Source organism: Grampus griseus (assembly GCF_964374135.1).
Source record: "Grampus griseus genome assembly, chromosome: 14".
Classification (NCBI taxonomy): Eukaryota; Metazoa; Chordata; class Mammalia; order Artiodactyla; family Delphinidae; genus Grampus; species Grampus griseus.
This window is the reverse complement of record NC_139008.1, coordinates 77,261,266-77,282,981: the sequence shown is the minus strand read 5'-3', so window position 1 is coordinate 77,282,981 and position 21,716 is coordinate 77,261,266. Positions and strand designations below refer to the sequence as shown.

At 51.4% G+C, this 21,716-nt stretch overlaps 1 protein-coding gene across 3 annotated transcripts in view; it reads right to left on the bottom strand.

The window, feature by feature from the left end:
- Window positions 1-453: 453 nt before the first annotated feature.
- Window positions 454-21,716, bottom strand: part of SLC9A8 (solute carrier family 9 member A8) — a 71,830-nt gene continuing 50,567 nt past the window's right edge. For all 3 annotated transcript variants that reach the window (XM_082670848.1, XM_082670849.1, XM_082670850.1), the window contains 6 exons: window positions 17,361-17,477; window positions 15,037-15,119; window positions 12,153-12,264; window positions 8,893-9,113; window positions 6,708-6,854; window positions 454-5,379 (listed from right to left, as the gene is read on the bottom strand). In XM_082670848.1, the coding sequence (XP_082526974.1) occupies window positions 5,272-5,379; window positions 6,708-6,854; window positions 8,893-9,113; window positions 12,153-12,264; window positions 15,037-15,119; window positions 17,361-17,477 (788 nt within the window). In that variant the 3' untranslated portion in view covers window positions 454-5,271. The remainder of the gene's footprint in view (window positions 5,380-6,707; window positions 6,855-8,892; window positions 9,114-12,152; window positions 12,265-15,036; window positions 15,120-17,360; window positions 17,478-21,716) is intronic.

The window sequence follows — 21,716 nt, the reverse complement described above, 5'->3', positions numbered from 1 at the left end:
TATCCAATCCTCTTAATCATAGGGCTCAATTAGTTCCTGGTAACCGAGCCCACCTGACATCAATCTCCCTGATGTGGTGAGGACTGCTGCCATGTCCTGGTGTCCTGTCCGATGGCTGCTGCATGCCGTGGGGTTTTGCTCCAGGACCGTTTGTTAAGATCCCTCTATCCAACAAGCCGTTCATGTCTCTGTTGCTGTCTCTAGGCTCTTCCTCTGGTCTCAAGGCTGGGCAACTACAAAGCTTATGGGCTCACGGGGTCCAGCCCAACAGGGACAGAGGCAGGAACTGGGGCCCAAAGCCCGCACTCCTGCCCACTAACCACTGCGTTCTGCCAGGCTTCTGGCCGCGAGAGCCGGGCAGGCGTGGACAGAGCCGAGTCTAGGGGGGCATGACCCAGGCCTTTGCAAAGCCACGGAACACAAACACAGAAAGTGGGTCTGATTCAGCAGCATTCATTTTTATTTCTAAATAAGAATCCAGTGACATTACTGTTTTTCATCCATTTCTGAATTCTTTGAAGAGTCCAGTGAGACGAGGTAGAGGCTCCAGCAGAGCAGCTGCAGGTCCCTCCACCTCCGACCCACCTTCGCCTCTGCAACCCACAGCCCCACCAAGAGGAGCAGCATATTTCTCAGGAACCAGGACTAACGGCTGCCTCTCACATCTTACTTGGGGGAGGACAAAAGAACAAGCCTGACCTTCCCAATAGTCCTTATATCAAAAAGCTGTACTTAAAAAAATCCTTCATTTTTAAAAAGAAAATTACTCAAAAGAATACAAGATTCTGATTAATCTTGAGAATAAATCAAGCTTTGCAGGAGCTGTACTGGAGAAAACGCTAAAGCCTTTGGTAGCCACAAACCCCGAGTCAGCCGAGCGAGCGAGGAGCCTTCCCCGGCCCATGGGCCTCCGCGGCTCCTCAGAGCAGCGCTGGGGCCTGGAGAAGTGGCTCTTCCGCGTGGCTGACCAGCTCCTTGGACAGGGGCCCATAGTGCTGACAGGTGACCTTTCTCTTGACCACCGAACTGCACAATCCCCATGGATCCCATGGCCACGGGGCCCGCAGCTGCACTCCAAGGACTCAGCTCTCTCGCCCTGAAGCCAGGATGCTCAACGCGGAGCAGCTAGGAAAAGACCAGCTCCTGGGTAGGAAAAGCCACAAATTTTTTTTCCCTCTGGGATTAGGGACTGTGTCGGCTGGGTTGAGAAAGGGTGAAACGGGGTGGGGGAAATTAGAAAGTCTTCTTTCGTAACATGGGCAATGATGGTGGAAGTCCCTGAACATCTAACTCCATTTGTGTGAGAAATGACAGGAGACTAAGTGGAAGGGAGTGTGGCTGATTATCCGAAGCCGTCACTCTGACTGTGGTGTTTTCATTTAAAACATTGCCTGGGGCTTTGGAGACCGGGTTCCTGGTAGAACAACTTCTTAATGATTCTGGCTGCTCTACCAGGAACGTTTCAGATAATTTCCTACCCACCACCCGGCAGGAGAATCACATGCCTGCATTCTGGAGGGAATGAGGAAGGAGCAAAGGATCTTTCCTCTTTTTTTGGCATTTGAAGTCCTAACTGACAGTCAATCATTGCTGTTGAGAGATTCCTCCTCCCACTAGAATCAGGGGTCAGTTCTAAGGCCACCCTAAGCCACGCCTACACCTTGCCGGACCTTCGATGGCCCGGACTTGACTGAGGAGAAGCCGGTCGCCACCAGGCCCCACCCTCACTCTCCCCACTGAAGCAGAAGAGGGATTCTGGCTGTGGCCTCCCCACTGGGGACTTTGCCACGTGTGTGGACCCCCATGGGAGTGTGGACCTGAGACCCCGGAAGGCCACCTTAGGTGAGGGCTTGAAGGAGAAGGCTCCCCACTCACCAGCCTTTCCACACTCCACTGCACACAGAGGAATCTGCAGGCAAATCAGGGCCTCCCTAGGTTGACTTGGGGCACTCAGGGGCTGCCAACATTCTGGGCCCCTGGCCTCATGTCAGCCGGGGCCCAGCAAGCATTCCCAGTGTGTGAAAAGAGGCAGCTGGCCAGGGGGACAGGGTCTGCCCCTGGGCTGAGTGAGCACCAGATGATGGAACTGAGCCACCTTCTGCCTGGCTCTGTTCCAGCTCAGCCCGAACTTGGTCTCTGGGGACCTAGGAAAAGCCAGCTTCTTTTCCTGTGAGGCCTCTCACTCCAAGCCTCTGAGCATGGTTAGTCCCAGAGGTCCTACAACCACAGGGCTGCAGAACACGTGATGAATTCCAAGTCCAAAATCGTAGGGCCTGCTGTGGAGGGGCTGCTGGGGGAGCCTTGGGGTGGGGCCTTAGCACTACAGGACGCCCCAGCTCCCCAAGACGGTGTGTCTTCAGAGTTCACTGGCTAGCCAACCAGCTTCCCCAAAGGCACGCACTGACCTTACAGCCTCCACCTCCTCCTCAAGTATTACCTTCTCTCTGTGCTATACTTCTCCTGTCCCATGGCCTAGACCTAAAAGAAAACGTGTGAAGTTATAGTTATGCTGGATATTTTTAATCTTCTAGGCATTTATTCCCCCAACAATAGAATTATTAGGAATGCTAAAGGTAGACAGCAGCAATTTTTGATTCTCAGGCAAAGACATCTGAAAAAAGTCCACCAGAAAAATCTCTCTCGATGGGCTTTGGCCTGTTCAAAGGTGATGGCTGAGGCACACGGGGCGCCCTCCTTGGCGGGGAAATGCCCTCCCACGCTGCTAAGCCACTACTTGGCCAGAAGAGGGCAGGAGCAGCTCACAGGATGCCCAGGCTGGCGCTGCTCCAGGCCAGGCAAGACTCTCCCCCAGCCACCTTCACATAGCCAAGCCTTGGGGACCTCGCCCCGATCCCGCGTGCTTCTCTACTTACTGTCACTCTCAGGTCTCAGCTAAAAGTGGAAGGACAGGTGGGACCTGGTGACAAAGGGCAGTCTGAACTGAGAAGATCCTGTTTTCATTATTTAATCTATGAACTCACAGCCCCCAAAATTTTTTTCCGGCAAGCTACTGAGTTTACAATGCAACTTACACCTCGGAGATCAGACTCTGAATTTCAGGGGGAAAGTCAGTTACTTACTAATTGGAGAATGAGAGAACAATCTGGCCTCTGATCCCTGCCCCCTCCCCTTATGGACAAAGGTCCTCTCCCTTTGACCTCTTCTCTCTTCCACTAAAAAGAAATAGGAAATGACGGAGACTGGAATTATGCATGGCATTAATCTTCCAGTGGGGATATTAGGTGAAGTAAAGTAATCCTATTTGGCTCAAATTATGGGGTTACGGTGGGAGATTACAAAAAGAAATCATATTTTAGCTCTATCAAGTACCAATTGACTTTTCATGCATAAAAAGGAAACCATGTGCCCTCCTGCCTGACTGGCTTTACGCTTACACTTCTGGGGCAAGGGAAGGGGTTAGGGCAGGGGTCTGGCCTCGTGGGCTGGGTACATGGGTCCTGGAGGGTCCCGAGGTCAGTCCTTCCTCACATCCAGAGCCACGCTGCCTGAGGCTGAGAAGATGGAAACATATTTGCTGCCAGCCCAAGGTCCATGCTGGCCCACTGTGTCCGAAACAGAACCAACGACATGCACATGATGAATTAAACCACGCCAGGGGGTGCTGAGTCCCAAGGCTCCAGCTGAGACCCTGAGCCACATATGGAAACTGCCAGAGGCCTGTAGATGGGCACAAGCAAGCAGGTAAAGACTTGTTAAAGGGCCGGTGAAGGGGGTGGATGCGGGGAAGTCAGAAACTCCATGTCCTCTGGACATGATTGGCAGCTCCTCACCTTGAGGTGGCCCAGGGGCCCGGACCATGGGGCCGGGGCAGGGGTGTGTGTGTGTGTGCGCGCGCGGCCGGGGCAGGGGTGTGTGTGTGTGTGTGTGTGGTGTGTGTGTGTGTGCGCGCGCGCGTGGCCGGGGCAGTGGTTTGTGTGTGTGTGTGTGTGTGCGCGCGTGGCCAGGGCAGGGCTGTGTGTGTGTGTGTGCGCGCGCGCGTGGCCGGGGCAGGGGTGTGTGTGGTGTGTGTGCGCGCGTGCGCAAGCGCTCTGTGAGCGAGTCCTGAGGGAGCAGTGGCTGCTCAGGGATTGCAGGTGAGACTCAGATGCATCTGGCTGCAGGCCACTGGAGCCCTGGGAAGGGGTGGCAGACGAGGAGCACGGGGACAAATGGGACCCAAGATGGTAGAGAATTGGGAGGGGAAAAAAAAAAGATGCCGATGAGCAGTGAAGGTGCAGCAGGTAAACGGTGGGCAGAGCCCAGGAAAAGGGGCCTCTGAACAAACAAGGACCACTGAGTAAGGAATCGAGGTCAGGGAAGGGACTGCTAGGCTCTCACCACTTTGTAAAAGTGCATGAATTTAAACTGAATTCAAAGACAGCAGCTGCTGGCCAGCATAAACCCTGAAGACTTTCCCTCTAGAGGGTGCTCTGACCCTACATTGAATAGGGTCACTCACCCCCAAAAAACCCAGGGATACGGCTTCCAATGGGGCTCTAGAGAGGTGCCTGTGCCCTCGTGCTCGGTTCCAGTGTAAACATTCACAGTATTCCCAGAGAAGGGCAGTAGCTGCCTGCTGCCCAGGGAGACAGCCTGTGAGGTGCCAATCAGAGGTAAAGAGAAAAAGGTCACTCAGTTTCTCTTTCTCAGGGAGTGCAAGCGACATCACGAAGGGGAGTGTGAGGTTTCCAAGGCCTCTGAGCCTGCTGCTTAAGTGAGAACCGCCGCTGCTGAGGGTCGAGGTGCCTTGATGACGCACAGGGAAGCGGCGGCTGGCCTCTCGCCCTGCTGCTACCGACACCCGTCCGGCAGGGAAGGGCCCCTGTAATGAAGGCAGTGGCCAGGGATGGCGGCAACGGCGCACCACGCTCCCGGGACGCCCTGCACAGTGGGTCCATGGCAGGATTTCTCCTCTCAGGCACCTTGGCGTGACAGATGACTATTCCCCGGCTACAGAAGCAGAAGGAAACATGTACCTGCAAAGGTGGTCCCTCCAATCCGCAGGCTGGGAAGCCACCCTGAGGGCAGAGGTCCAGCCCAGTAGGGAGCGGGGAGAGGGTGCTTCAGGGCAGCCGGCTGGCTCCAAAGGCCTGGGAGGTCCTGGGTTAAGACGACAGTAGCCTGTGCGTCACCCTGCTTCCATCCGCCCCAAAGAAGTGCCACATGCACACGCCTCGGGGGCCCTTGCTGGGTGGCCGTCCTGGGAGCCGCGGGGAGGCTGGATGGCAGTGCTGCGGCCCCGGTTGCCCGGAAGCCATGCGTCCTGGTCGGTCACAGCAGCTCCTGCTCGTCGTCCTCGGAGCCGGAGGGGCCTTGGCGCACCTCTTCGTACCACTTGTTGGTGAGGGTTTTCATCTGGATGCGCCCGTGGTGGAGGTCCTGGGGTGGGAGACACAGCAAGCCCTTGTCAGTGGTCTGGCTCAGGGTCAGGGCTGAGGAAGGGAGGAGACGGGAGGCAGGGGGCGCGGCCACAAGCAATTTCAAAGTGTTAACTGACTAACCGCAAGCTGGGATCATTCTCTGTTGGGGAGGAGATAACGGGAGGTGTCACCCTGGAACAGGAGTAGGAGGCAGGATGGCATGATGTTAAAAAACCTGGCCTCTGGAATCAGACACACTTGGGCTCTGCTTCCAGCTTTGCCAGGTACTGGCTGTGTGACCTCGGGGGGTTACTTCACCTCTCTGGGCCTCAGTCTCCCCGGCTATCAACTGAGACAACCCGCTGCATCTACTGCATGGGTTGCTGGGAGAATGAAATGAAGCAATCGTGAAAAACGTCTGGTGTAGCGCCTGGCTCACAGTAAGAACTCACGTGCTGACAGCGATCCTGACTGCTGAGGGAGGGAAAACGGGGCTCAGGACCAAAGCGGGGCAGCAGCCAGAACCCCTCCCCCACCCTGCACGGTGCAGGATGACGGTTTCAGCAAAGCAGGCCCAAGCTGGTCCCTGAGTGTGTCACTCACTGTCAGGCCAGTGGTGCCTGGAGGGATGGAGCAAGAGCCCTGAGCCTCGGGCCACTGTCCAAGGCCCTGGCAGGTCTGAAATTCCTCAGCTCAGATTCAGTAGCCGATCAATGTCCCAAGTCTGTCATCCAGGAAATCCAAACTGGGTTAACAAGTCTATTATTAAACTAGCACTGGAGACTTCCCTGGTGTCACAGTGGTTAAGAATCTGCCTGTCAATGCAGGGGACACGGTTCGAGCCCTGGTCCGGGAAGATCCCACATGCTGTGGAGGAACTAAGCCCGTGAGCCACAACTACCACAACTACCGAGCCTGCACTCTAGAGCCCGCGAGCCACAACTACTGAGCCCACGTGTCACAACTACTGAAGCCCACGCACCTAGAGCCCATGCTCTGCAACAAGAGAAACCATGACAATAAGAAGCCCGCGCACCGCAACGCAGAGTAGCCCCCGCTCGCCGCAACTAGAGAAAGCCCTCGCGCAGCAACGAAGACCCAGTGCAGCCAAAAATAAATGAATTAAATAAATAAATAAACAAACCAGCATTAAATACGGCAGCGAAGGAAAAACAGCAGATGCAGAGTGCTGCAAGCATGTCCAGCCTGCGAGGCTGGGAAGGAGAGAACGCTGAGTGGGGAGAGGCCCCCACCCAGCCCGGCACGTGGGTCTTCCCTGCCCACCCTGCTCTTGGCCACTGCAGGCCCTGAGGGAGGAAGGCGAGGGACCCCTGGCCTGCGTCCCACCTCCTGGGTCAGCCGCCGCGTGAAGAAGGGGTTCAGGTACTTGGCATCCAGCCACAGGAAGCCTTTGAGGTCCTGCCGCCTGACGTAGTGGGCTTCGTACTCCTCCTCGGTGAGCTCTGACAGGTGCTCCGACTCGACGGTGTTGCCCTGCGGCGGGTGGGGGGAAGGCAGCCGAAGGCTCGTCAGCTGACACCTGCCTGGAAGCCCTCACACCACCCAGCCTACCTCCTCCGCAGCTCTTCACCCCGGCCCCTGTGTCCCCAACCCTAACGGTGGCAGCAAAGAGGCCTCCTGGGAGCCTGTAGGGAGGCGGGAAGGTGTGTAAGAAAACGATGGACATCCAGGAAAATCAGAATTGTGAAGAAGTTGGAAGCTCAGGGCTGGGGCTTGGTCTACTGTAAGCTCTCCAGGTGGCTGTCTGTGCGGCCAGGACTGGGAGCTCTTCTAGGCTGTCTCTTTACCAGTGAACTGAATGAGGGAGGCGGCTTTTGTACATCTGCTGGTCATGTGGATGCAGCAGGGAGGGATGTGGAGAGGGAGAGAGGGAGGGAGGGAAGGACCACCCACCCTCTGCAGGGGCGACCATAGGCAGTTTTGCAGTCGCCCCCAAGCGCAGGTGTACCCTGGGTGTAGGAGGTGGGAGAGAGGGAGCGGCAGGGAGGGCATTTCCCTGCCGTGGAGCAGCGCTTCTAAACTCGGGCCGGCGTCAGAATCACCTGGAGCTTGGGGAGCCACAAAATGCTGGGCCCACTAGGCCCACCTGCAGTTCCTGATTCAGCAGGTCTGGGAGGGGGCCCAAGAATGTGCATTTCTAACAAGCGCCCACCGATGCTGCTGGACCAGGAACCCCACCTTGACGACCAGTGATGGAAAGTGGGGTGGTTAAGAGTCTGTGTGACCAGGGCTGTGTGGTTTGGTCTCTGTGCCTCAGTGCTCTCATCTGCAAAATGGGGATCATGAGACCATCTGCTTCCTGCAGGTTATCAGGGACAGTCCAAGGACAGCGCAGGCACCACAGAAAACATGCCCTAAACAGCAGCTGCTCCCCCCGAGCACACATCCTGGTTCTACCAGAGCTGTGCTTGGCCAAGTGTGGCTGTACCTCCCGGCAACTCATCAGAAATGCAAATTCTTTGGGCGCCCACCCCAGACCTGTAAGACCCTGGAGCCCTCCACCAATCCTGACACCCACTAAAAGCTTCGAGAACCTATACTTGAACTTTGGTTAAAAACAGACAAGAAGGCTGGTGGATGGGGGTGGGGGGAGAAGGGCCACGGAGAGTGAGGAAAGTTCTGTGAGCCAGCCCTGTCTGACGTCATCTGAAGGTTCTCTCAGCAGCACAACTCTGGCTGGAGAGGCTGCGGGCAGAGACTGGAGGCCAAGATCCACCCAGACTGGACTTTCCAGAGTGAGAGGTGGGCCACATCCCCCTTCCCCACCTCTGGTTGAGGATTTCTGTGCCTTCCAGGGCTGAGTAAAGTTACTGATGGCCTTGAACAAGGGAACTAGAAAAAGATGCATTTCTGCAAAAGCATGTGTGTGGAGCAGGAAGGCAGGACCAGAGGCCAGGGCCCGAGGGAACACAGGGCAGGAAAGGCACAATCACTGTGACTCAGGGGAGGAGGGTGGCTTGGAGGAGGCAGAGGTGGGCAGGGGTCCGGGGGCCTCAGGCTCGCTGCAGATGGCCTTGGGCACCTCCACCCCCAAATCATGCCCTTGCCTGTCCTCAGTGGAGGGCCATCTCCTGTGACTCTCCAAGCCTCTGTGAGCACTTTCCCCTTATCTAGCCCCAACAGGAGGCTTTTTAGTAGATGCTAGGGAATGATACAATTTTGTCATTTTGTGATTTTGAAACCCTCCTTCCAGTCCCGGCCTGATGGGGCGGTGTGGTTACTGGCAGGGGAGGAGCATTCCTGGAAGAGTCTGGAAGGTTCACGTTCCCACGCCACTGCCTCCGTGGCTTCACGAGGCCGGCAGACAACCCACCCCAAAGAGTCACGCTTCAGACCCTGAGTCCAACCTCCTTGTCACTTTGGGAAGCTGGTGCGTGCGTGTGTGCATGTGCTGCGCGCCTATGCGTGCGTGCCCAGGGACGGATCATCCTCAGATCGTGTCTCGTTCCCCCATTTTCTGGCGGCGAGTGGGGACCCACCCTCTGCCCCTGCCCGCCCGGCCGGCACTCACCATCTTCTCGGTCTTGCTGAGGTTGACGTCCTTCTTGTTCCTGCGGCGCGCCCTGGCATCCTCGATGTCCGCGAAGCGGATGAGGGGCATGGTGCTGCCGCCCAGCAGCAGAATGGTGAAGAGCACGATGCTGATGGTGGTGGTGCCGATGAGCTGCCGCTTCTCCATGGGCTCCAGGTCCAGGTGCAGGCTCAGGGCGTAGGGGATGGCCCCCCGCAGGCCTGGGCGACAGTGAAGGGAGTAAGAGGGACGGAGGCAGGCGGGAGGGGGCAGCAGTTCGCGGGGGATCTGGGCCCAGCCCGGCACCACAGCCGCTCGACATCCTAATGCACCCACTGGAGAGTGCGAACTCAGCCTGTGAGGCTCTGGGGTGTGAGAGAAGCAGGCGCAAGGAACGGAGGCTCACCTCCGCTCCCACTTCTCAAGGCGGCAGAGCGGAGCGGGTGAAGTGACCTGTCCAGGCTGTGAAGCGCCGGGCGTGTGCGTGTTGAGGATTTATCAAGCCCAGCGCTTATGTTTTAGAAACACGACAGCTGGTGCAGACGAGCCCTCCCTGTGCTACGTGCTCCGCGGACATGACCTCATCCGATTGTCACAGCTGTAGAGCTGGTCCTGTTATTCTCACAGCGCACAGATGAGGCGCCGAGACTGAGAATGAGGTGTCCTCCCAGGGCCACACGCTTTACTGGCAACGTCACAGAATGCCTTTTGCCCAATGCCCACTGTAGTGGAGGATGCCACCCCCGTGGTGGCCAGCGGCTCAGGGGACTGCATCACGGCCTCTCCCTTACTTCCTGTTTTGGTTCCCTGGGAGGGTGCTGGCTGGACTGAGGGGTATGGACTGAGCCGGGAAATGGCACGTTCTCTCTAAAAAACTTCCTGGCTTGTCTGGTGCCATACGGGGGGACAGAAGCTCCCAGAGCAGCGGGGAGGAGAGATGTCAAACGAGGACTCGTGTGAGGGTGAGGGCCTGAAGGAGAAGGGAGGGCGGGCCGGGCACACAGCGACAGGATCTGACCCAGACGTGGAGGCCGGCGCATCACAGCATGATGGGGGGCTGGCTGCTGCAGCCCAGACCCTATATGGGGACACAGCAGGGCGGAGGGAAGGGGGTGGAATTAAAAGAGACACGGGGAGCAGAAGCAACAGGTCACAGGAGCAAGGGGAAGGTGGAGTGACCAGGGAAGGGAAGGGCCTGGAGGATGCCCGGGTCCTAGGAGGCTGGCTGCGCGACGGTCTGGGCACGGGGTCGGGAGTCTGGCTCCTGGGTCCACCCCCTGGCCTCCTGCTTTCCCTGGGGCCTCCCAGGCTGGCATGAGGAACGAGACACAGGGCCTGCCATGACGGCGGCCCGAGGATGAAATGCCTTGGCATAGAACAGCATGTGCGCACAGTAAACACTTCGTAAGAGGGAGCCACGTGTTATTGTTTCCTGTGGAAGGAAGGGGGATGCTGGCAAACAAGCAGCTGGGGCAGGAAGGTAAGTTCCGTCCTAGACAATGAGATGGCCATGGCTCCACAACATCCAAGGAGGATTCAGACACTGGAGTCTGGATCCCAGAGGGAAGGCCTGGTCGGAGGAAACAGCTTTGGGAGGGTGGGAACCAGATGGAAGTTGAGGCCACAGGACAGGTGAGCTTGTGAGAGCGCAAGAGATGAAGCAGGTCTGAGGCTGAGTCCTGAGGAAGACAATATTTGCTGAGGTGCCGGTAAAGGCAGATGGGGACCTGGACAGGAGCCTGAGGAGATCCCAAGGGAAAGGAGGGGAACCAGAGCATGGCCTGGAGGCCAAGGGAAGAGGAGAGGGTATCCTCCCAGTCAGAGGGCAGGTCGGTGGGAGGAAGGAGCCCCAAGCCGAGGAGGCGGGTGGGATGAGGGCTAACCGGTGCCCACCAGGTCTGCCTGGGGGAGGCTGCTGGTGACCCGGGCGAGGCCAAGTCCAGCCCTGAGGACAGGAGGGGAGGAAGTGGAGAAAATGGGCAAGAAAAGCTCACTCAAGAGGTCTGGCCACGATAGGAAGAGATGGGGAAGCAGCTGGAGGGGACGAGGTGCAGGGGTTTTGGCTGAAGTCGTTGGTTTTTTGCGGGGAAAAGGAGAATCTTCAACTGTTGAATGATGGCGGAGCCAGTGGGACAGGGTGAGGATCCAGGAAGGAGGGAGGGAATCAATGGAGAGAGGCCTGGACAGCCTGAGGACACCCGGAACCAAGAGCCCTCCCTGTTTAAAACCACCGCCCACTTCCCTGTAGAGGTCTCTCACCACACCCCGCAACCCCAAAGAGCTCACATACTTTGTAAAATGCCTGATACATTTCTTAGATTTTCTTTCAGATTTTCAAGACCTTGGATCAACTACTTTACGATTTTTTTCCCTCACTGGCAAAAAAGATTAAGAAAAAAGTTTCTCTCACTGTACACACATATATACACACCTACCTACCTAGATCTGTCACACACACACCTATGAATATATTTTAAACAAGGTCTTTTGAAAAGGAAATCTGCGAGAAATTTACAGATATGCTGTTGGACAGAAAACAGCTTACAAAGCACGTTGCTATACCCTGACCCACACAGAAATATTTTAATTATAATATTTAAACAAGAAAGCACAAAGAACTGGATGTATTTGCTCCTAAGTAAATTTAAAGATGTCTACGGATCCGGTTCTTTAGGAGTCAAAGATTTATGCAATCATTTCGATCCTTTAAAAAGTAGAGGAATATGGGATTGAACAGCAACTGAAATGGTCAAATAAACTATCAGAACTTAGTAACTGAATAAAAAAAAGCCAAATCTAACCTAGAGTACAAAAAAGTTTAAACTTTAACCTTTTTATTCTGAGCCCCTTGTTACTTCAGCCTAGAAAGCGCTCAGGTGGGAGGGGCGCCGTGCACACCTTGCCCTGGGCTTCCCCGTCTGTCCAGGAAAGAGTGGAGGGAAGGAGGGCAATCCTGGCTCTGCCTCCTGGGGCCCCTCGTCCCGAGCAAGTCCTTTACCCTTGAGCCTGAGGTTCCTCATCTGTAGAGCAGACACGCACCACCCACTTGCTGCGCTGTGGGGAGGGGTACCGCCTGCGAAGGGCCTCGCTCAGGGCCTGTGTTATAGCAGGCGCCCTTAAACGGGAGCACGTGCAACTTGGGGCCGATGAGGCATGCTCGTTTCGCAAGGGCTTCGGGGACAGGCACGTGCATTCTCCGCAGGGCCTGTGCCTTTACAACACACATCTTCCCTCCACCGTTCGTTCAAGATTGGGCTTACCGCTGAACCACATGATGAACATCATCTTTGGTGTGATTTTATGATCTCGGAAGAAGTTCAGGAGGTAGGAGAGAGGGAAAATGTTCACCGCTCTGCCAAACAGCACAAGCACCTGTTAACAGCAACAAACTAAGTCTTAACATGGAAACCTCTGGTTCTTCAAGTTGAAGCTTGTTGAGGCTAACACAGACCTGGTAACACACCCATTATAAAGGCAGCATCCCCTTGTCATCAAAGACATGAACTCAGTGCTAGGCAGAGACCCAGGAGATGCCAGTTTCTATGTGTCTAGGAAAGGATTAAAGCTTTGTATGTTACGTTTCCATTGTCAGAAAGAGAGGACTAACAAGGTATCAATGACAGCTTCAGTAATGCCAAGAGGCCGTGCAGAAGTACCCAGAGATTAATTTAAGGGTAATCTGGCTCCTCCAAATGTGCTCCGCTGTGGGACAGGCCTGCACTGATCATTCCCAATGGGCTAGCTCTGGGGGAACAGACAAGGTATTCCTGCCTCTCCCATGGGGGCCCCACTCCTCAGGGAAAGGAGCGAAGACTGAAAAGCGCCTACCTATGTCCGTAAATGCTGCTCCCTGCGCAAGAGGAATGCACAGGTGGGTTCTAACAGGAGGTCACACACACCCTGTCTAGCCAGTTGCTTGCCATGGCTTTTGGTTCCTAGCCATCTCCAAAGGCATGTCGATTTTAACAAAATATAGCTTTATGTAAAGTCTAAATCTTATCTAAGTGGCTTCTTAGAACTACTTATTAATTTACTTCGTTTCTTCATCTTGGTTCTCACCATAACTAACTTGAACTAACTTGTATATATATATATACATTCTAAGGCTCTAAGTTTATTCTTACAACCAGCATGAATTGAGTGTGCTTTGGACTGTTGTGCCTTGGAAGGTCAAGTTAATAATTACCCACAATCATCTAACATTTATATGCCACACAATGCTCTAATGATTTTATATGCATTATCTTGTTCAATTTACATCCTTCCAAAGGTCTCATGAGGTAGGTATTACTGTCTCTATTTTAGAGACAAGTAAACTGAGACAGCGAGAGGTTAAGTATTAAGTAACTGGTCCAAGCTGACGCAGGCAGGAAGTGGTGGAGCCAAGTCCCAAACCTGGCTCGGTCCCCAGAGCCCATGCCCTTGACCACTGAGTGAGTCTAAGGTAATCCATCTGAGCGGCACAGGCCATCTCTAGGAGTGCCAGGGCCAGACTGACCAGTTGCTCAGGGGAAACTGAGTCACTACCCCAGGCATCGCCTCATTTTTCTTTCCCTCCCAGCTCATGGCTGAGATCGCCACCTCCCTGTTTCACCCACTGAAATCTAATCCTCCATTCCCACATGTGTGTTTCAGGGTTGACCAAATGTGGCCCCTTTCACCCAGTGACCACATTAAAGGCTACTATACTTTCTATAAAAGACTTTTGCTGCTGTTTTCTTGTCCTAAAACCTGAGTTTGGAGGACACATAACAGTGATAAAAGCAATGAGCTTGTGCCAACTAAGGCAGAAGCACCCAGATTGCAAGGGGAAACATCTTTTTCTTTAGGGTTCCTTATCTTCTCTGCCTCAGGTTCCCCATATGCCAAATAGGTAGGCCTCACTGGTTTGCACGTGGTAGGTGACAGTGATTTAAAAGAAAAAGCCTGCCTCTCAATAGCTGTGTTTTGTTAAGTGGAGCTGGTAATAAGAGTTAAGATGAATTATGGTAACTCAACAAGCTGTGCTTTGCAAGTGCCTTAAATTAACAGAGGATCTAAAAAGACAACAAACAGATCAAATTAGGGACAGGAGTATAAATCAGCAGGAGGACCTATGGGAGATGAGTTCACACTGACGGGACAGAGACACAGGAGGGACGCAGACGAGGGACCTGGGAACACCAGGCTAATGCCCAAATGTTAGCCATTCCCGTCACTTTGATCAGATGCCTGAGGGAGCTGGACCTTTCTTTTAAATGCTTAAACATTTATTTTTCTCCCATTCCATTCCCAAGATCTGATTTGAATGCAAATATTTAAACTTCTATTTTTCTTTTTTAAAGGTACATTTTAACTTGTCTCCTACTGCCACCACCCCTCTCTCGTCCAATTACAACAGTTTCCCAAATCTTCTCAATGATAAGAACCACCTGGGATGATGATTCCTCCAGATGCATCTCCAAAGGAGGTAAGGGCCTCGTAATCTTTACCTTGAACAAGTGTCCAAGGTCATGCTTATAAATGGACACATTTGAAGGAAACCACAGCAAGAATTAGGTATATTCATTATAATCATCCAGAAAAAGTAGAAAAGAGAAAGAAATCTTCCCCCGTTCTACAACCACTGTGAACATTCGGCTGCATTTTCTTACATATTTTCTTTTTTCTATGCATGCCGTTTTTACATGGTTATGATCAATTACACATTTCAATTCTGAAATCTGCTTTTACTACCTAACGTTACAAACTGGTAAATTTTTTTTTTTTTTTTATGGCTGCGCCTTGCAGCCTGCAGGATCTTAGTTCCCTGCTGACCAGGGATCAAACCTGGGCTCCCTGCAGTGGAAGCTCGGAAGTCTTAACCACTGGACTGCCAGGGAAGTCCTGAAAAAAATGGTAATTTTTAAAGAAGACTATAACAGTTCAAGGCCACTTAAAATTAAAACCAAGCAAGAATTCTTTTCTAGGGATATTTATTTACTTAATTCCATCCCTTCCCATTTATTGTATGTTCATGAATTTGTAACAAAAAGAAACTTCAAACAGAAGGTTGTCTATGTAGCTGTTGACTTTGACCAGTTAACAGTTACATAAATGAATCCAGAATATGTGGTTATCGATCTACAAATAAGTAGTTAAATAAAAAACAAGGAAAATACTTACTATGCACCAGATGACAAAGGAAATTTCAAACTTGTGAGGGAAACTAAAAATGGACAGGCCAAGAAATGCAAACACACATGTTTCTGAAACAAACCAAAGAATGGATTATTCAGCCTCAACTATTTTCTTCCAGTACAGCATGGGATTGTTATGCAAGCAAACATTCAGAAGTTAATCAGAATCCAGTATACCACTTTGCTTATTTTCTGGAAAATCCTGCAACCAGTACCTTGGCAAACTTGTCCTTTGATTCTCTCATTCTTTTCTATCACATAAGCACCAAGTGCTTGCTATTCAGAATCTCCTAATTTAATAAGCCAGCTGTCAAATACCCATGCAAATAAATACTCTCCCACCCGGGGACGGTGATAAATATATGAATCTGTCCATTTGCTGAACACTGTGATCAGCAAGGATCCCAACTGCGGCAAAGTGGCAAAAATTCAGAGCAAATGACTGCAGATGCCATGTGACTAGTGTGAAAGGGCCCTTTGTTAACTTCCTTGCCAGAGTGGACAAAGCCAAATGACTGACTTCACATATTTAATGTTGCCACAAAGTTTAGAAGAAGGCTTACATCCTGCAGGATTTGCAGGAAGAAATACATTTCAACTCTTGGCTCCACTCCACAAGTCAAAGAGAGTCTGACATTTATTCTTGCTGTACAAGCAGTCACTTGTGTATCCTAAGAAAAAGCACCTTAGAAATTCCTAGCACCAGGCTCCCCGCTTAGACTGTAACATCCTCCAGAATAAACGTAGAGCCAGGGAGACAAAGACACTATTTTAAAAGTTGAGCATCATAAAACATCAAGGCTGTTTTGAAACATTTCAGCAATGTTTTTTTTCTTCAAATGTGTATCCTCTTAGAACAAGTCCACAAGCTGGACAGTATACTTACCCTTCTCCTCCTTGAATGTTTTTATCAAATATTTTTGTCATCTTTTGCAATCAGCTTATTTAGAACACATCCAGATCTATGTAATGCTTTTCCCTGGCAGCACGAATACTATTATGTGGACACGTCACGGTTAATTTAATGAATCCTTGATGGATATTTAGACTGTTTCTATTTCTGATATTGAAAAAGCAACAACAAACATCCCTGTGCACAGACTAAATCCCTGATGGTAGAATCGCTGGGTCAAAGAGTATGTGCCTTTTAAATTCAGACTGACGCTGCAAATGACTCTCCAAAAAAGATGGCATCAATGTATATGCCCGTCAACAGGGCCTATTTTCTATACGTTTGTGCCGGAAGTGGGGAATCACCAAACTGAAAATCTGATGGGTACAAAATAGAATTTGATGGATGTTTTGCTTTACATTTCCTTACGGTGAGAGAGTCTTTCGCCATGACTTTCTGAGAAGGGTGCTGTGGAAACAATACCCACTGGGCCAGGAAGAGACAGACCGCTTCCAGACTCACTTCTTAGCCATAAGACAGTGCTCAGATCATGTGACCTGAGACTCCCTGTTTGTGGAATGAAGTCTCTGCACAGCTTGCCCCCGACTCCCAGCATGTGACAGTGTGGAACTGGTGCTTCGAAATGAGACAGCCCACAGAAATGCCAGGGGAGGTGCTGATGGTGACAGGCAGAGCACAGCCACTTGGGGGCCGGTGTAAAGGGACAGTGTGAGAGTGGTTCCTTCACTCCCAGGTGTAAACTAGGGGCAGGTACATGATGGGTTCATCAGACTGTGATGCATAACTGAAACTGCTTAAGAGAAACAGTCATCACGGTGTGGCCCAGGCCAACGATGACACCTCTAATTCAGGGTTTACCTGAGACACATCCTTCAAGATGCTCTTGTGAACAAAGGATCCTGTGGACAAGTTTGGGAAATGCTGTCACTCTGTCTCTCTCTTAGAAATTCACAATGCACGTTGGCGGAAAAGTCTCACAAGTTCAGAAACTTGTTCAACTTTATTTACCCCAGGATTTCCCAAACTGTTTTTTGACTATGGAGTCTTTTTTCACTTAATTCTCATCAATATCAGTTCCAAGGAACGCATTTTTTAGAAACGTCACTTTCATATATTGCAAATACATGAGTCTCAAACGTTCGTTATTCGCAGTTCTCATTATTTTTTGGTCTTAAAATTACAGGCATCGAAAGTTCCATTTGTTAGGTATTAGGCTTACTTTATGAAATGTGAAAGCCAGAGTAACAAACGAAAGATAAGGGAGTGCAGTATCTGGCTCTGAGGAATTCTGCTGCCTCTTCTGTCAGGGAAAATCTCAACGGACTCCTGAAACAGGCTGAGGAAGAACAAGTAGCTCTGGGTAGGCCCACGTGGGACCACACAGAGGCAGAACTCACCGCACAAGAAGGCCACAGTCCGGAGGGTTTGCTGCATGAGGATCTGGGTGACTGGGGACAGGTTATGGTGTGTGTAGTGAGACATCACGATGCCTGAGAACAGGATGGCCATAATGCCTAGAGAGGGACAAAGGGGCAAAGTGCACAGACATGAACAGAACAGAAAAGCACCTTCCATGTGATAGGCAATAATGCCTCACACTTCCTACAAGTCCCTGGAGCCTATAGTATTAGGTGTTTTAAGAAAAAGGATGGGAAAATAATACCTGAGGCTTCCCAGAGGCTGCAGAGAACTGCTAAGGGCCCGTCTCTCTGGCAGCTTCATTACCGGCTGGGTGACCTTGGGCCACGTTTCTTCCCCTCACCAGGCCTCAGTTTTCTCAACTGTACAGTGGGACTAATAGTACCCACGCTCATGGACATGTTAGGAGGGTAATGCAGAGAAGCCATGTAAAGTGCCCTTCACAAGACCAGGGCAGAACAGGTGTGAGCCGTCACTGTCATCCATGGATATAATAGGGGCAGGTGAACCACTCTTGGGGCAGAAAGGGAACATAAGAATCTGGGTATGGAGAATGGGTGGATTTTTATTTACTCTGTCATACTTTAATTTTGAATTTTCCTATAATCGCCATGAATTAACCTTATAATATGAAAAGAGAGATGTGTTATTTAAAAAAAAGTGATGTCTTTTCTTTAAAGGTCACCATGAGAGAGTCTACAACTTTTGTTGTGTACTCAGGATTTGAGTTTCAACTTTTGTCCACTGCCCCTAATCACTGCTGAAGCCACTTCCATGGGTTTCCTCTCAGTGTCTCCCTGGCAAGGCAGCAGCAAAGAGGTCTTTATTTCATGTAAGGAAGCTGAGATTTTTACAAAGCCATTAAACAAGCTGCCAAGATACATGAATTCCAAGTCAACCTTTATAAGCAAATATTTAACTCACTTATGCCATTTTGTAGAAACAGATTACTGGCTAACTTTCCATTTAAAAATGAGTGACGCATAGGAGAATGTCCTACTTGGGAGGGCAGGAAGCAAAGGAACCGGACAGGAAGTGCGCTTGGGGGACAGAAGTTTAGCTTTGATACCTGAAGGCTGGGTCTCTTCAAAGAAGTCTCAAAAAGGGGCCCTGCTTCCAATTTCCCTCTTCCATTCCCAGAGCTAGTACAGGCTTGGAAGAATGCCCTTGGTCTGTTGGTCCAGTGTTACCTGTCATCCATTTAAGTGTTCCCACTTTCAAGTGACAATCCTCTCCTTGGTCCTGCCATGGGCAGAGCACGTCTGGCATAGCAGCCTGACTTTTACACCCTAATCTTGAGTTGAGGAAATATGCACAGGAGTCAAAGAGATGTCTTTATATCTGACTGTACATAAATGAAGTCTTGTTTTTTCTTTTTGGTGCAATAAAGTTTGTTTTGGCAGAAAACAAAATGATTGAAAAACACAGAATTGCGTTGGAGACATTTCAACTGCCAAGCTTGCTGCATAAACAAGACCTTACAAAACAGAGGAAAACCCCGCTCTTTGCGGTGCCCAGCAGGTATTTGCTGGCCAGAGAGATAGCAGTAGCTGGAACGTGTTATCTCCTAGCCCTCTTGGGAAACAGCAAATTCCTTTGCTCTTTCATTTTTCCCAAAAAGGAGGCCAGACAGGGAAATTCCAGCAATGCTGCCCAAGAGCCACACCTGATGAGCCTGGAGAAGGGAAAGGAGAGGGCAGGAGACTTCTTTACTTGCTACTTCAGAGCAGTGAGAAGACTCTGGAAGTTACGAGTCGTTCTGAGCCTCTGCTCCGCTAGATAAAACACACAATAACAACACCTCCGGCTGTCCCCTCAATTCATCTGCTCTTCTCAGTAAGTTCCTGCAGGCAACCACCCGAGAGCTTCTCCTTCCTGACTCTGCATCTAGACCACAGACGCCACAGGCAATGTGAGGTGAAACAGAGGGAAAGACCAGAACCGTCGAGGTTGGGGGAGGAGCACGCGGCACAGCACACTTCAGTTCCTATGGACTTGCTCCTAAGCCTCTCTCTTCCTTCCGTGCAGTCCAATGCTAGAGACGGCTCTGGCTTCTGGGCTCTCAAAGGGCTTTGTTTCGCCAGCCTGCTTCAAGAAGGGTTATCAATTCACTGCAAAGCTGAGGCTTTGGAGTTCTTACCCTGAAGGGAAAGTCAACCCCGGAGGAGCCTGAACCACTTAAGCTGTGAATCACAACCGCTTAAGTTGTGACACGAGTGGCCTTCCGCCCACGTCGTCATTCTGCCTACAGAACGAGGTCATCATAGCCCACGGGAGTCCCGGTATTAAACAGCCACTGCAGAAAGCCAAAGGTTCTGGAAAGTCAGCTCTGACAGTGAAACGTGGAACTTCCCGTGGGACTAGCATCAGGAGAGGCCACGGCCAGAGGCCCAGCAAGCTTTCCTCCACAGGAAACAAGGAGACAGGCTCAACGCAGCAGGCGTCTGGCTGGCCGCTTTAGTCTGGTGCACCGTAGGCTAGGGGTTGGAAACCCAAACTCCTCAGGGGCCAGACAATAAAAATAAAGATAAAAACAATAAGCGGGTGACTGGCACATGGGCAGAGAAGGCACAAGCCCATCTATAAAGGGCTGATGGCAGCCCTGTGGATGGAGGCCTAGTGCTGGCCAGTCTTCCTTCCGGTTTTTGAGAAACTCCAGAAATCTGTTTCTTATGGGAAATCTTCCAACTTTTTTTTTTTTTTTTGGCCGCGCCGCACAGCTCGCTGGATCTTAGTTCGCTGACCAGGGACTGAACCCCGGGCCCCCGGCGGTGAAAGCAGCGAGCCCTAACCACTGAACCGCCAGGGAATTCCCAGAAATCTTCTGACTTTTAACGACAGCAACTAATTGAAGTGTTTAAACATTTTCTGTAGAGGTAAACAAATCCCATTTGGGGGCTGAATTTGGACCATACAGAAATGGGCCCTCTGGACTACAAGAGTGACCAGCCAGCCACGACCTTCATGCCAGTCCAGTCTGGGGTCGGGGGAACTCTCAAATCCCGGGGGCTAAAGGAAAGAGTCAGGGTCAGCAGTGGGTACAAAAGCTGCAGGGACAGCTCAAGTGTCTGCCCTACGTGCCCTCCCTAAGCCCAGGTGACTTTACCACTTAGACGACCCTCACCCACTGCAGCTGCCCCCGGCATAGGCTGCAAAGACACTGAAGGGGAAAACGGTCCAGCAGGCTCACTCCTGGAGATAAAAGGCCTGGGGATTTAAAACATGCCCTGGAATGAAGAATCCTGACACATTTACTTCTTTCAGAAGGCAAGTTCATTTAAGGAAGCAGACAGCAGTGCAGCAAGCGGTCAGCCTCTGAAGGCAGGCAGGAAAAGAAGAGAGGGAGGGAGGAGGGAGGAAATCCACTTCTAGTCTCAGTTAAATCCATTGTTTCAAATGTAATTAAGGAATAAAGGGATTCAAATCCAAAAGGCAGGAGTTGAAAGGGTATTGTGTACAATTTCTATTGCACTGAACTTTACTGCGGGTAAAACATGATGTACTTCTTGAAGGCTGAGTCAGGCCATAGTCAGTTTTGTTTGTTAATTACCCAATAAGGAACATATTTTGCTATAAAAAATCTGAACTCAGAGGTAAAGAGCAAAACAAGACTCTCCATTCACACCGCCTGCCCAGAGGTAACTACCATACAGTTCAACATGCAGATTGCCAGCTCTTTTACTATGCCATTATAAAGTTTATCTGTCTTTAAAAAAAGTAATAAACAGGGTCTTCCCTGGTGGCGCAGTGCAGGGGACACAGGTTCGGGCCCTGGTCCGGGATGCCTCAGAGCGACTGGGCCCATGCGCCACAACTACGGAGCCTGTGATCTAGAGCCCGTGAGCCACAACTGCTGAGGCCCGCACACCTAGAGCCCAAGCTCCGCAGCAAGGGAGGCCACCGCAATGAGGGGCCCGCACACTGCAGCGAAGGGTAGCTCCCGCTTGCCGCAAGTAGAGAAAGCCGCGCGCAGCAGCGAAGACCCAATGAAGCCAAAAAAAGAAATAATAAATATATTTTTAAAAAGTAATAAACAGTATCATACTACAGATATGACACGTATTACTGGCACAGTGATTTTTAAAAAGTCCTCCAACACTTGGCTTTGCGTGTGTAACAGAATGCCAACTCCTTCCCAGGCCTACAGAACCCTGCGGGATGGGGTCCTTGCCCTTCTGTTTCAGCCACGCTATCTTCCTGCTCTTCCTGGAGCAAGCCAAGCTCCCTCAGATCTATCTGGGACTCTCGGCACCTGCTGCTCACGCTGCCAATCACTCCCTCCCCAGAGCCTCCGACGCTGGCTCCTTTTCACCACACAGGTCTTAGCCCCAGTG